The sequence below is a fragment of the Pomacea canaliculata genome, linkage group LG5 (assembly GCF_003073045.1).
Source record: "Pomacea canaliculata isolate SZHN2017 linkage group LG5, ASM307304v1, whole genome shotgun sequence".
In the NCBI taxonomy this organism is placed as follows: domain Eukaryota; kingdom Metazoa; phylum Mollusca; class Gastropoda; order Architaenioglossa; family Ampullariidae; genus Pomacea; species Pomacea canaliculata.
Window position 1 is genome coordinate 19,021,485 of NC_037594.1, and position 15,919 is coordinate 19,037,403.

At 39.8% G+C, this 15,919-nt stretch overlaps 2 protein-coding genes across 2 annotated transcripts in view; one reads left to right on the forward strand and one right to left on the reverse strand.

Moving 5' to 3' along the window:
* The first annotated feature begins 415 nt into the window (after positions 1-415).
* Positions 416-6,965, forward strand: LOC112565303. The gene is given in 9 exon segments (XM_025240691.1): positions 416-1,926; positions 2,437-2,524; positions 2,743-3,951; positions 4,156-4,343; positions 4,616-4,810; positions 5,074-5,187; positions 5,346-5,366; positions 5,369-5,483; positions 5,763-6,965. Coding segments are annotated over 7 exon segments (1,464 nt in total). The 5' UTR covers positions 416-1,926; positions 2,437-2,524; positions 2,743-3,298; the 3' UTR covers positions 5,941-6,965.
* The window catches only part of LOC112565304 (glucocorticoid-induced transcript 1 protein-like), a 36,756-nt gene continuing 27,463 nt past the window's right edge, over positions 6,627-15,919 (reverse strand). The window contains exon 8 of the mRNA XM_025240692.1: positions 6,627-15,849. Coding sequence (XP_025096477.1) covers positions 15,636-15,849 — 214 coding nt within the window. The 3' untranslated portion in view covers positions 6,627-15,635. The remainder of the gene's footprint in view (positions 15,850-15,919) is intronic.

The following is a 15,919-nucleotide window of genomic DNA, read 5'->3' on the forward strand; positions in this document are numbered from 1 at the left end:
TTATATTTCTATTAACAAATGGGTCTGTTTTGACAGCCTGTCCTTTATTTGGATGCTGTAGCATTATCACGCAGTTGAGCAGAGGTTCTTGTTTCAAACCTCACCCAAGCAATGTGGCAAAGTGTTTCCAAGTGCTTGCCTAAAGTTCCGGAAACGATTTTCTTTTAAAAATATTTTGAACCCCACTTATCAGAAGAGTGCATGGCTACAGACCTTAACGTTTGGTCCTGATAAACAGGTTTATGTAGCGACTGTTCAAAGTAAAACAACCTGCACGACTGTGTCTGCTCCACTGACATTCTGGCTTGATCGGAAAATACACGCACGCCCACACACCCACATGAGTTCGCCTTTTGTAACTACTCGGGAGTCTCGACAGATGGCTTACGGTGGACACAGAGTTTGTTGGGGTGGGGTGCATGGTGTGTAACGGTAAGAAAAACCCTTAGCCCTACCCCATCCTGCCGCAGGTACGACGGAGCTGACGTTATTTGACAAATGAAACCGAAAGTGGTAACAGCACCTCTACACCACTCCCACCAGCAGCTGCTAAGTCTCGTGCAATATTTTCGGCACGTTTTTACATTTCAGCAGTCAGCAGATTCCAATATTCACGTGAATTTTGTCGTTTTTTCGGTCGTCTCTTGTGTCGAATCACCCAGTAATTGTTACAGCCATGTGAACATAATGTATTCCCAACACCGCGCCTAGCAGGAGAATGAATTTGCAGTGAGGTTGTTACATCACGAACTAATATCCCATTTATACGTCAGGGTTTTATTGACTCACTTGTTAAGTGCTTTCAAAGAAGAGGATGAAAAAAATAACAGGAGCAGTTTTGCTTGACGTTCAGTTTACTTATTGAAGACGCATCAAAATATGGAACAGTGTATTTCATCGCAGATTTCTGGCCCAGCAAAGGTAAAGGTCATCCCCTAACCTTTTGCAGTTTGTTGGGGGTGAGCTGTTAGAGACCTCCCTTTTCTCGGAGCCAGTTTTACGTGGAGGCAGTACCCATCTCTCTCTCGCTGCCAACCTATCCACCTCCCCAGCCCAGCAAAACCTCTCCATATCTCACCTCTTCCTAGACGCGCAAGTGGCGTTGGTCGAAGTGTGGAGTAAGGGAAGTAACCCCAGCTTCATTCAGTGATATACATGACAAATGTGGTTGTTTCCCTTGAGTCATTGTTCACACCTTCCCTGTCGATATGCACCAGTCTCCGCCGCTCAGACTGGTGGAAAGAGAGATCGAGGGGGACCACGCGTAAAAGATTAAAACTTTCCCGGGTAGTGATTCATCACCTTTAGTTTCCAGTACCCGAAGACTTAACTCTTTACGATGTGTTTAAGGCTGTCAGCAGACGGTCAGTTCTTTGCGATACACGCAAGCGGACGACCATGCACCTCTTTATCATGCATGCCTGAGATGACCATGCAACTGTTTACGTTTACAAGCAGACAACTATTTGTTTTCCAAGCAACATAGACGACGGCTGACTGAGCATATGCATGTGGTGAAGCTTGCACGATATATATATATAGAGAGAGGAAAGATCATTGGACTCAAAGATGATACAAACCAACCTTCGACCTCTTCACTCAAGTGTTGACTACTTCAACGTATCAAGACCTCGTCGTGACAGGGACAATCTACACGATGCGTGCACACATCACATCTCGACCTCTCTTTGATACGCGAGCCTGAGGGAACACAGATACAGTAGCTGTCAGCCATGCACAGGGATGCTTTTGTCAGCTCGCATTCCCACTTGGACGCATGCTCGAAGCAGTTATCTGCTCGGATATTTTCTTGCCTGAGTGAGATGACAGGTCCTTGCCTGCACGCAAGACCACATCTTGTTCTCGCCCGTTGTCCCCACAGTGTCGTCAACAGTTGCTATATAGCGACAAAGAACACAATAAAGGGTAAGCCGGCTTTGTCTCTCACTCTTTCTTTGTCCCTAAACGCCATCAAAATAATAAATAAATAAAACCGATATTAATAGAAAATAGCTGTTTCAAGAGAGATTTTCTCAAATAGATTTGACTATTGAAAACATTGACAACTAGAAATAGACTAGCATGGCTTTCCTTTATCTTGTGGTAATATACTATCTTCCTTTCCTGTTGTATGTAATAAGTTGTCTTATATTGTTTCGAGCATGAGTGGTGTCCTGTGTCTTTGACTGTGTGCGCCATTCGGACGAAGTCATTTTTAAGAAAAATATACTTAATGGAAATGTAAATGAATATATCTGTGGGGAGCTGCAAAAAGAAGACCTCGTCAAAAACCATCGGTGAATAATGAAAAAATAACATTCTGGTTCTACTATCCGATGGACGAGTTATGTTGTCTTCATGCAGCTCCTTAAATATTGTACTTTCTGACCGCTGTCCATCATCAACTGCCTTCACTCTCCATCTCTGTGACTACAGCTGAAGGTCAAACATCTCCATTGTTGGCTACAACTGAAAATCAACTGTCTCCACTTTCCTTCACCTTCGTCTGCGGGGACTCGTCAAGGTGTTTGTGTTTGTAATTCGTCGTACGCATGCGAGAGCAAGTGTGTGTATGACTTCTTACACTGCCATTTTAACATCTTGTTATTTTTCTGTCACCTTCCTCTGTCTATCGCTATGGCTGTCTATCTATCTCTCTTCTCATTCCTTCATGGAGTCTATCGCGGTTATTAGAAAAGCACCATATATTTCCACCACTCTCAGCTGCATCGGTCTGCGCAGATACATCAGCCATTAGCAGTCTGTGATCAGCTCCAGAGACAATCTCAATGGCAAGAAAAAGGGCTTCGCAAGGAAGACGATCGTCTCCGACGAAGGCTTCCCCAGACAAGAGCATCGATTCAGGGTCTGATGGTCGAGGGGAAAGTGCCTGGAAGCAGGGAAAACAGTGCAGTTGCGAGGTCAGTGGGTTTGGTGCTGCTTGTGTCCCTCGTGGTGGCCGCTGCGGCTTTACTCTTGTACCCGGATGCCTTGGGCCTTGTGACACACGGCCATGGGTCACCACAGGTCGCTGAAGAACAGGTACGAGTTCAAGATCTCTCGCCACCTACCCACCAATCAGAAGCCACGACGCAGTCTCTCAACGATGATGCCCACCAGACTCAAACCCTCGTGCAAGACGACACAGAGCAGCAAACGCCAGGCATCTCCACTTTCACCAGGAAACCTGAAGGAGACCTCATGGAAGGGGAAGTCGAGGAGGAGTTGAGAGGGCCGCTGGTGTCAGGGGAATCGGTTTTACAAGCTGGAAGTGGATGGTGAGCAGTCTGAGCTGCGAATGCTGGACGAGGACCTGCCTGAGGTTGACTCCCACCTACCCGTGAATATCTCCAAACAGAAGGCTGCCGATGGTAATGCTCACACAGCGGATGAAGTGGAGACTTCGACACCTAAAGAAGAGGTAGTAACACCATCAAACATTGAACTAAGCACAAAAGACATGCCAGAGGTCGATGCCAAGCTGAAGACAAAAGCTTCTTCCAGACAGAATGCCGTTGAAGGTGATTCTACTGACTCAGTGGAAGAACACGTGGCATCATCAAATAGTGAGGTAAACAAAAAGGATCTTGGAGTTCAGTCACCTGAAGTGAGACAAGCAGTCGAGGAAAATCTTGGCGTCACTCAAAACTCCAAACCAAAACAAGGTTCGGACAAGAAAGAGACTAAGAAAACTACAGTTGGTGCTGGCAAGGGAGATACTTCAAAGACCAAGAAAGCAAAGCAGACGACCAAAAAGAAAGATGTGTCATTCAAAGCTGCTGACAGCGGTGCTAAAGGCAGGCAGGCGGTGGATGACGATCTGCCGGAGGAAGTGCGTAACTTCAAGCCTACCTACCTGAAGACAGTGACGGCTAAAAAGATTTTTGCAGACGGCCGGCGGATCCCACCCATTGAGCTGCTGCCACAGAAGGAAACCAACAGCAGTGTCAGGTAAACGCCAAGTCCTCAACTCTGTGCCTAGAAATCTCAGTTAATTTGAATAATAATAATAATAATAAATAATAACAATAATAATTTATTTTTCTATCTGACCACAATGTTGTCTGCTACTCTTCCACCTTGCAGACATTGTTACATAAGGTGCAGCTTTATTTATTCATTTATTCATTCCTTATTTTTTATTCTGCACCCCAGAGTGTTCCTGTTCGACGAATTCTTGTCGGAGGCTGAATGTGATGGTCTACGTCGAGCGCACGATAAGCACGTGCAAGAGCTGAAGTCACAGACACCGATCCTCTGTTTTGACAGCATCACCACCTTACGGAAACACCTTAAGAACGCCAAGAAGAAAGTCAAGGTCTCGCCGAATGACTTCGTTGAAGGTTGGTGTTTGTTGTTATTGTTGCTGTTGTTTTTTTAACCGGTCATCTGACAGCAGTCAGTAACGAATCAAGTCTGATAAATATATCAAAGTTCAGTTTCTACTTAAATTATACGTCGTATACATTGTTCATCAGTATATTTCACTTTGTTGAAGTCCAGGCTCCCCTGATGTTTCTCTGATGACAGACGTATAAAAGATGTAATGTCTCTCTATACCTTGAACACAGCAGTTGAAAAAATGAACTGTCATTTCTGGAACAACCATGTCTAGGTACTCGCTGCGTGAATTCCACCTTCTCGCGACAGCTGGGGGAGTGGCTGAAGGCAAACTGGAGCTACAGTACGGCTTTCTACCCGGGGGAGTCCCCGTTTTCCTCCGTCTTCGCCAGCAGGGTCAACCGGTCCATGGGTCTCAATCCTGAAAATGGCGGAAAGTTCCAAATCACATCATATCCAACCGGCAAAGGTAGGTTTGAAGTAAATAGAAATGTTAATAGCCACTGTCTGCAAAGATTTATTCAAACGGCCTGTCATCTTTCTCCAAATGTATGAACGTGTCAGAACGTGTGCGTGAGCACTTGCTGTTTTATCGTGTGCAATCACATTTGATAAATTTGTGTAATCAGATCACACACATTTACGGCTTCTCGTCAAAGGTACGATAAGACTATTGAGTGTAGCATGTGTGTGTGTATGTGTGTGTGTGCGCGCGTGCTGATTCTGTTTTAGCATACAAAGAACACACGGACTGTGTTTTGGGTGGCACCGACCTCCGAGATCGAGTGGCGTCGGTCCTCGTGTACTTGAATGACGTTAAAGATGGAGGGGAAACCAGGTTCCCAGGTACTTTCTTTCTCAATTATAATTGCTAGAAAACTACAAGGAGATATTCCACACTTTGCTACAGTGCAAAACTCGTTTCTACAACGTTTGTTAAAATTTATTATTTTCTTCCCTGATTTTTTGATCGATTTCTTCGTTTATTCATTCCTATTTTTTAGAGCTGGGGATTTGGGTAAAGCCGAGAAAGGTCGGGCTCTAGTGTGGAACAACATGAGTCCCGATGGAGTATGTGAACCACACTCACGCCACGTGGCTTCTGTGGTTAACGAAGGAACGAAATACATCCTCATCCGATGGTGAGCATGAGAAAAGAACCAAACCATCTCTTCGGCAACAAAATAAAATGGGGGAGCACTCAAAACAGTATAAGAGTTCTGTAAATGTTTACGCTTTTACTATGAACAAAATACTTTTTTCCTGTTTCTCTTCCATCTTTCGTTTGTTATCTCTCCATTCTTTTTACCTAAACATCCGCCGACTCTATCTTTCTCACCCCGTCTTTTTTTTTTTTCTTTCTTTCTTACTTTTAAACACGCAGACAGTATAGGTGTGCTTATGTTTTCGTGTGACTGCAGGTACTATTACGAGAACTTCTTTTCGCTGGGCAAACGTCCCCCAGCGCCCTCGTTGCCCAAGCGTGACGAAGGTCAGCCCCGCGTGTCGTGTGATGAGTACGACAACGGCAGCTGCCGCTGGTACGACGAGTGGAACAACGACCACCTGTTGGACTTCGGACAGTTCACACGTATCTGAGGCAACAGACTAATAATCACAATAAATGCGTGATTTCTATAGCGCATACGCGTACTCACGCTCGAAGGAGGATGCTCTTAGTGCTGGAGACAACAACGAGACAAGACAGCATACGGAGGAACGGAAGGATGAACAATACCTACGACTAACGAAAGACAGAGAAAACGCAAAGGAATTGTGTAACAAAAACTAAGAGTGATTCAGCAGAGGAAGACGAGTAAGGAAGTAGAAATAAACGGAAAAATAGGGGAAGTTGGCATGGCCGTACCAATCCAGACAGAGCGAACGAACAATAAAAAAGAACAAGAGAGAGAGAGAGCAAACGATGAAAGGAAGAAATGAGATAGAATTGATATCCAACATGCAGTTTGTTTGTACCAGGCTCTAGAGTGTGGTAGATGGACATACTTAACACTAAAGTAGTGGACATGGTTCCGGCCGGGGTCGTCGGGTGTTCAAAAAACGAAAGCAAAAACATATCACCTCCTGATTTAATTTTATTTTCACTTATGTGAGCAATTAAGAGTCAGCCTCTGAAGAAATTGGAGTTGTTGGCGACGGGTATTGCAGCAGCTAGGAATCGAAAAGAAGGTAGAGCAAGTATTTAGTTACCTCCCTGGAACCATGTTGAGGTCTTTGGGATGCGTTCTTTCTCTCACACACACAACGCTTAAACATCTTTTGTCTTATTTTGTATAGAATGATAAAATTTTATTTCTACTGTCCTATATTACCAATCAGAATGTTATAGTGATCAACAAAAAATGTGGGGCTGGTGTGTCCCCAGACAATCATGTTTAAAATGGTAAGCACAAGAAAGACTAGGCTTTTTCTCTCAAGTTACATTTCACGTGCACTGCCTACTTTGACAGTATTGTGCACAGAAAAAAACCCAACTTATAATGGCACATTCGTTTGTCACATCTATTGTGCACTACGTTTTCATCTGCATTCTGTAAAAAAAAAGCCAGTTTTATCATTTTGTTATGTTCTTTTATGATTAAAGTCTATGTGATAAACTGAAACTATTGTTTGCATAATATGTCTAGCTTCTAATGCAGACTTCAGGTATATGTGATTCTGAACAGAAACTGACTGGAAACATGGTAATATGGCTATAATAAACTCTCATGACAAGTTCAATTCTGTTCAACTGGTCTGGGTTTTACATGACAAAAGCCTGACATGTATATAGTGGAATGATGTGTGTACATTACACACTGAACAGCAAAGATGAAATATTTCGATTTTGCCCGCTTAAACTGACTGCAGCCTCTAGCGCTGGTGAAATGACATTCAAGCAGTCTATAAATACCGCACTAGATCCATGATGATGCTTAAATTTTGCAAAACCTATCATTTGCCCCCATTTTTCTTCAACTATTCATCATCATCTAAAAAATGTGCAAGACAATTAGATGGTAACACTGTAAGATTTCATACAAATCAAGTCTGGAATTGAAATAGCAATAATAAAAAGACCAACACTTCTAAGGCAGAACTCGTAATGAAATAAACTAAATTAGTCAAACAATAAATATTTATCGTTGAATGAAACACTCTTGGAATTTATATGTACAAGCATTTTCTCCTCAATGCATGAATGCAAGCAAAAATAGATTTATATCAGTTTAAAACTCAAGACTTTTGGGAAAAGAAAACTAATCTATAGATAAACTGCAACTTCAATAAGTTCCTCATGCTATAAATATTTTCAACAATCACAAACACAAAAATATTTATATCAGTTTGAGATATGCCATGCCATTTTATTTTTTCCCCACAGTGAAACTTGAGTAGTCACATATGGAGATGTGCAGCATGCACAAACATACACAAGCATATCTCTCATTCACACTATATATATATATGCCTGTTGGCCTCGTACGATAGGCTTGATCACTTTGTGAGCTATGGCAAACACCATGTTAATACTTGTGCTTTACAGCAGAAGCCTTTCATAAATTTGTGGGAGAAGCAAGAAGACTTAACTGGTTTCACAGACAACTATTATCTATTAAACTATTATTGTTTCTTTATGTCTAGTCACAATCCCACTTAACAATCAGAGCAGTTGACCTCACTCATAAAGCAAGAAGAAAGGAATAAATCTGATATAAATAAAAGTGTATGGACAAGTAAATAAAGCAGCCAATAAAAGGATCTATTTGACATTCAAAGACCCTGAAAACAGTAGCCAAAAGTGAAGGTCCAAGAGATCCAGAATTCACCATCTCTAGGGGGCTGGAAACAGGACAATTTTGTGACCAGGTAATAGGGAGAAGAGGGAAATCCAAAACAAAGAAGAAATGTTTGTGAAGCACAAACAAATGCTCTGTCAGCTTGAGAGACACATCCACCCACTACAAGAACAGAAAATCAAAATTAGACTGTTCCCTTAACATTTCTTCTCAACACTTCAAGTATTTAGGACCTTTAAGCAAGCTTTTAGCCCAACAAAAATAATAAATCTTTTCATCAAAACGTCTTTGTGTCACTGAGGAGTGGAGAAATGCAGGACAATTAAAAAGAAAGCATTAAAATATATACTTAAACAAATTTGGATCTGAGTAACTACAATATTTCACTTCTCGAGGGAGAAATTTCTAGTAAAAATCAAAGTTGGTGCTATACTACCTTTTACGTTGTAATCACAAAAGTTGATGCCAGCAACACTTTGTATATGTGCGCAAAGACAAGGCAGAATTATCTTGTTATATGTAGCGATGATACATGTGGTCATGCCTTACTCTGTGCACCTATTAACATGACCCTACAGCACACTCTCTCACACACACATACACAAAGTGAGAACAGCATATATATTGAGTCAAATACCACAAGAAATACTATAACCAAATCCTCTTATCTAGCAGTTAAAGATGGCCAGAATTACTGTGAAAGAGAAATGGTCAATGTAGCTTTTAAAACGCTTTGAAAAACATTCATCATTTGAGAGACAAGCACTTTCACTGACAGAGCTGCTTCTACCATACAACTAATAAAATCTTTACTTTTAGATAAAAGTGTTTTACTTGACACTCTGCTACAGCAGAAAACGCAAGGACAGGCTAGAGTTATGCACTGTTGTGCTGCAGACACAAGCTGCCCTTCTACCCAAACACTTTGCATGTGCAGCTGCCTTGGAAACTACAGACCTTACAGCACCCCAACTTTCAAAACAGGATAAAAACCAAATGCACTCGCATGTGCACACACACACACAGGTCTCTTCCTTGATGTGGCTCTTATCACTTTCAGCAATGGGTTTTTTTTTCCTAGCAACATTTTAGAAAAAGGTGTCTTTATATGTAAGCATTTCTTATTTACTATCACAGTGAGAACCAAACCAAAATTCTGAAAAAAAAGAGACAAGAAACTTTAACTCTGGTGGTATCAAAATTCAATAATTTGATGCGTTGAGGCAATCAAAAAAATCAACAGAATCCCAGACTGAAACTTATTTGAACAGGAGTTGAGAGAAAGCCATCAATCAATGCAAGGACTTATTGAGAGAGAGAGTCTTCATAAATGCACATGCATTTTCACTAAAAACGGAGCTGACTGTAGATGTACAAGGGCTTTATGCCCTCACAATGCAGCACAGCAAAGACAAACCACTCAGACATGACATCCACCTTCAAATCACATGACCCTGTATAAGAATTACATGATTCTTGCTATTACCACATACATGACTGCTAAACTGCCCTTTTCAGACCCCATTTCTGATGACAAATGGCTTCTTTCCTCCCTTTCACCCTATTTCTCAGGATTTCATTTCATGGCTTAAAAACTATCATAACAACAAACTGTGCAAATGAGCAATTAATCTGCCAACTTTCAACTCACAGAAATAGCATGTCTTACTCTGTTTCAGTGTGGTATACAAATGCATTATCATTAAAGTTCAGTGGATCTCTTCTGCAGTAAAGCAAGAAAAAACAAATCACACAGAGCTGCGTTCTGTTGGAAAAAATAAAAAACCAGCACCCAAAACAAACTCCTGAGATAAAAGATGCAACAATAGATCAACATTCTCTTGTACACTAATGGCAAAAAGGTAAATTAGTCTCTTGCAAGCACACCTCAATACCTTTTATTTTCACATGCTTTACTTTTTTGGGAGCTCACAGACAATTTTCATTATGATTCTACTTAATCCCCCACTGCATTAACTTCACATCAAGGCTTAATAAAAGGGGACCAAGATAAACATACACTCACTGCACTGTTATCAGGTGGTTATTAAAAAGACAAATTCACCTATTTATTTTAACCACTGTTCAGAAACAGCTTCATGGGGACAACCTCTCTACTGTGTTGTCTGTCTATCTTCAATACAGTGCTGTTCAGAATTTAAGACACTCCACAAACAGTTCACATTGGCTTCAACTGACTTTCATGTGGTTGATCAATGTCTGGCTATACTTGTTAAGCTCTGTAACCTTCAGCCTATGAGATTGTCACTGACCAGTGTAATGAAAAGTTTAATACTTCTTTGACTTTTAACTTTTGGACACTTGTTTTATCACATCAAAGAGCATAAGGTGCACTGCAGTCCAAAGAGTGCCTGCACACAATGCATTTCTTGAGGAAAAATAAAGCAAATGCAAATGCCACTAAACACATAGACAGAACTCTCTAAAAGACTTCAATACCCAGCATAAATGTGCAACATTCGTTATCACTAAACTGTCAAATTATACAGGTGTGACATTCATTTTCACAAACATCCATGCAGTCTGATAGTAGCCAAGGTAGCTGTTGACAATTATTAATCTTTCAGTACAATCCTTTAAAAAAAATTTCAACAGCCTTTACATGACACGACAAAAATTTTTGATTCTGGAAAAAAAAACCCCACACTTTCTGTCATAGGTCAGTGATTTCATCTCAAGTCATTAAACTTAACCTTTCTAGAACAGAATTGCACCCTCTTTATACAAGATGCCTGTGACCTTTCCCTTTGACAGCTTTATACTGGAAACATTAAATCAAATTGAACAAAAACAATCCCCCACCCACCTTCCAAAAGAAAACTGTTCACAAACTTCACAGCATGTATTGCATTCACAACTTGTGGCAGTGGAGACTGTGAACTTAATGAGCTGCAAACCAGATGAAAACCTGAAACATATACTAGTGAAGAACGGCTGTAGGACAAACAGCTGCTTAAAGCAGCCTACACTGTAACTGATTTCATACAGTGCCAAGCAATGTAAGGCAGTTAACTGGTATATCACAGACAAATAACTGAAGCTCCCTTCCACTGCAGTTATACAGTCAAGAGGCAGGAACCCAAAGAGTTTTTTGAACCAGATTTGTTCCCATGTTCTCTGTACTGAACATGTCATCACAGTCACAGCAGTCAGTCTTTGAAATTTCTGCTGTACAAAATTGTGAAGCTGCACAGAGGGGTCTTTCCCATGTCCACCCCAAGACCCACACAAACTTCTTCATTAAACCACAGATGAAAGATGGATGTGATGCAACATTTACAAAGTACAGGTCTGTTAGAAAAACTTCTCTACATGTATTTATTACATTAGGGGGGAAAAGTTAGTGGAACAATAAAAAATGACACCCTGAATGTTAGGTGAAAGGGCACATTAGCACATCAAAATGAGCGCATTTATCTGTACCAGGAAAAATGCTTATTACAATGGTATGATCTGGAGTCTGTATTCACATTCACAACCAGCCACGAAACATTTCTCAGAATTTAGAAGCCATGTGCACATATACAGACAGTACACATGCGTAAGAGCGAGAGAGGTTCAAATTTGTCCTCACCACAGAATAATGATTTCAAGAGATTGAACTTGCTGTCAGAAATTTAAATGAACATATAATCCGAAAATATCCCCCTGAAAGTGCTCATTTACCTTCTAGATGAGTTTCAAACATTAATGCTGGAGACAAAAAAAAAAAAAAAAAAACTGGAACATTCTCCCTCAGACTTCTTCATATATTTTGCCAAAAATACAGAATAAAACAACAGTGTTTAGGACAGGAGAAACGCATGCAACTCTATGCACACTGAAACCAGATCATCAATATTGACAGTTTGGGTTGTAGTGAAAAAAGAAAATTTATAATTATACTTTCAACTTTAAAAGTTACTTTAACAGTAAAGGTTATGATTAAGTTAGCAAACAATGGTAAAGTGTAACATTTAATAGCAAATCTATAACCATGCACTCTCGTTCCTAAACACACACACCATTCTATTCCGTTGCAGTTGAACTTAATGAATATCCCTTATAGGTACTCTTATGCAGCACCACAAATGTCAGCAGACTGAAAATAAAACAAAACAAAAAAAATTTTTTCAGGTTGGAACACACCTTAAAACCAGCATAAACAACTTAACTATAGTCTGATTTTATGAGATATTTGTAAACTCTTTTGTCTGAGAACAGTACTTGATCACTATTAATCATCCAAAATTTGCCAACACAAATCAAGGAAAAGTAGTCTATGAACATCGGCGCCCTGTGAAACATCTGAGACGATTGAAGACTGTACATGATACACACACAGTCAACTGAAAGAAAATATAATGGTGGTTCTTGACAGCAATGTTTTCCTACTCTGGCCCTGATAATAACATTCACAATCCAACACATCTGAATACAAGTAACAATGCTACTAAATCCATAAGTACTCATGAAGGTATTAAATGCAAAAAGGTTTATTTTAATTCAATTAGAATGAAAACCTAAAGTTATGATCTTGCTTTGTGAATAAATAATTTTTATAATAGAACCAACTCAGAAAAAAAAATATAAATGAAAGAAAAATAAAAAATATATTATTTATTATACTTTAATATAAGGATCTTTTGCTTTTTATTTCAATGAAATCTTAAATCTGTACTACAATGAAGCAGATAGTCTGACCATTTTTTTCAAAGCATGCAAGTATTACCCCCCTTGACCCAACTCTCTCTGTAAAATAGGTATGACAAAAGATATAAAAGCAAACAACTGACAAAAATCTATCCTTTGAAGAAAGTGCTGTAAACATGTATATCTAATACCTTTCCAATGTGTCAGATCCTCATAAGCCATGTTTACAACTGCTACACTTATCAAATTCTTAATAATAGCATATTCTACTCAGGAACTTTATACGATGAAATGACTTGCACAAATGTCTAAGCCAATAAAAAATGTTAAGATTTATAGTATTCATGCATTTGAATAAAAGTATTTTAAATTTAAATCACCTTCACTTTAAGGCTCGTCTGCAACAGGACAAGAATTTTTGCACTAAAAGATGCAGGATGGAAAAAAGTCTAGAATGAAAAAAAAAAAAAAAAACGACCAAATGATTTAAAGCACTTTTTAGCATTTCCAAAAATGATTTTTAAGAAACATTTAGAGTGAGATGATTACCAAAAGGGATTTTTCGTGTTTTTTTCTTAATCTGTGCTTTTCTTTTTTACAAAAAATAGTTTTTGTTTGCTGCCTGAAGCTGAAAGCATCCATGTGCTCCATTAAAACTTTAAGCCCAGGCAGCAGTCTACAGTCCAACATATTGTTATATTATTATTTATACCCTTCTGTTTAAAAGCAAACATTGTAATAGAAAGGATCATCAGAATTAACATACATCTGTTCAAAGACAATTATTCAATTATATAACTATTACAGATTTGATGCAAAAGTTAGTACTCTTAGCATTCTGCTCTTGTGGAGTAAAGTGAAAAAATGTGGTTTTGAAAATAGCAAAGACCCAAAAATAGAAAGGTATGAAAAAAGAGCAGACAGGTTAAAATAAAACTACTTGACATGTTTGCATATGAAAATCCATCCATACTAGAAAACAAATTCATTTAAAATAAACCCACACTCAGATCTTTGGAAACACCATACTTTCTTCACTCAAAGCAAAATTTGCTTGTAACAAATCTGGCATTCAGCTGCTCTGATGTCTTGCTAGAAAGACAAGTTAACAATCAATATTAAAAAAAAAACTGTCTCACAGTACAAGTGTAAAAGCAGTGTGCAATGAAAGATGTTTCCTCCTGTTAAAAATGCATCAACTTGAAATCAAAGACAGAAATCAGTCATATTTTGGTAGGAAGTAATAACTGTCATATGAAGCAGATTGAGTGACAGCTGTTCACACAGCAGCTCTTGCATCTTGTGACTGTTGCTTTTTTTCTGTACAGGGTTAGCTGCTCTTCCTCCAGAATCACACCAATCTCTGCTGCTGCGCGGGCGCACACACACACTCACTCTCATCACAACAAAATACTTCACTCTTTCCCTCAATCCCTTTGGTCAGATTTGTTCAGGCAACGTCATGGCAATTTTAATCACACCCAGGAAAAGCAAGACTGTGCACTGATAAATGCATTTAGTGATGGAAAACGAGGCCAGCCAACCTTCCTTCATGTCCCCACACTGGCACATGTCACACTGTAGAAAGTATTCAAGATGCCGAATCTCCGCCTCCAACAATAGATCCTGCGACACAACATGCACAGAAAAGCTTCCTACTTGTAACCTCTTTTTTAATCCTGGGGAAACATCTGAGGTTACTTTCACTCCAGTGACATCCAAACACCCTTGTAACAGCTGCTTTGAAGAAAGTTCACAAGCAAATGTGCCTCACCAGCCAGTAAAAGCACACAAAACTGCTCCTTGGGAAACTTGTTGTTTTGCAATATCCTTCAGATGATGTTTGTGTATGCGACAGCCAACAGACTTTTCTGACAGCTTTTAACTTGACTTCAGGGGTGAAGGAGGTTTATGACACAGCATACAAACAAGATTAATGGGTGTAATTTAGCCAGCGAAGTGCTATTAGTGTTGATGGTGGGAGCCAACATGGTGGCATATTGGCAGCAACGGCATTAGGTTTCTGAGAGAATAAATGGACGGCAATGGGGAAGATTGAAGAAGGGGTAAACTGGAAAGCCAGAAATAAATCCAGCAGGAATATTCTAAAGGATAAATGCACCTGAGTCTAAATACCTTGGCTCAGTTCCAAAAATTCAAAGCTATGTAAATTGAGGAGTGAGTGAGGAAATGAAAAATCATCAAAAGAAGAGTTTGTAGACATAGAGTAACTTCCACAGAATCATTTGTGAATGGAATGTCACCAACAAAGGTTAGAAAGAGGTAAGACGGAGGAAGAAAGAAAGAAAAAATAGTGAATAACTAAAGTGCATTAGAAAGCCAATACAAATTTAAGACATCCTGTAACAGCATAAAATTCTAATTGGACAGCTTTTAACTGCATTATGTTCCAGCAATATGGCAGTGTTTTAGTATTATGATCACATAAGACAGTCACAGCGACATCTGAAAAATCTCAGATCTTGGACCAGTATGGTAACAGGGTGGTTTAAGTCAAAAGCATTGCTCAGATCTGTGATATCCAATGCATCTAGTGACTGACAAATGCAATGGGAAAGCACTCAAGCATGACAGTCACATAAAAGATCTCTTAACCTGCAGTCGTCTCCCTGACCTAAAGGAGGAGTTCTAACAATGGAAGAGCAGGTGGAACAGAGCAGGGACTGCACAGCACTGTCTCTGAAGATCACTGCCTGTTCCTGAGGAAGACAACATAGCCAGAATGTAGAAACACAGGAACAGACTGCTTGGTGAGGCAGGGGACAGCAATCAGAAAGCGAAAGAAAGAAGTGAGGGCAGGGATGGCATAAACTGGATGTGTCATTGGCTTTCTACTCCAGGACCTTGAGAAGGAAGAGATGGGACAGTGGATACTGGAAGAGGAACTTGAGGCTGTCGAAAATTTGACGTCAGTTCGCCTTCACCCAGATAGTGTTTGTATAGAGGGCAAAAGGCTGACCCTTGACTTGGCTTGAAGACAAACTGGTTTGGCTTGACTGGGCAGAACAACAGTGGTTCTTTGATGGACGGATGTCTGCAGAATTAAAAAGAAAATGTGATCACAAAAATGCATAAGACAATACTGGTAACAACGAAATAAGAAT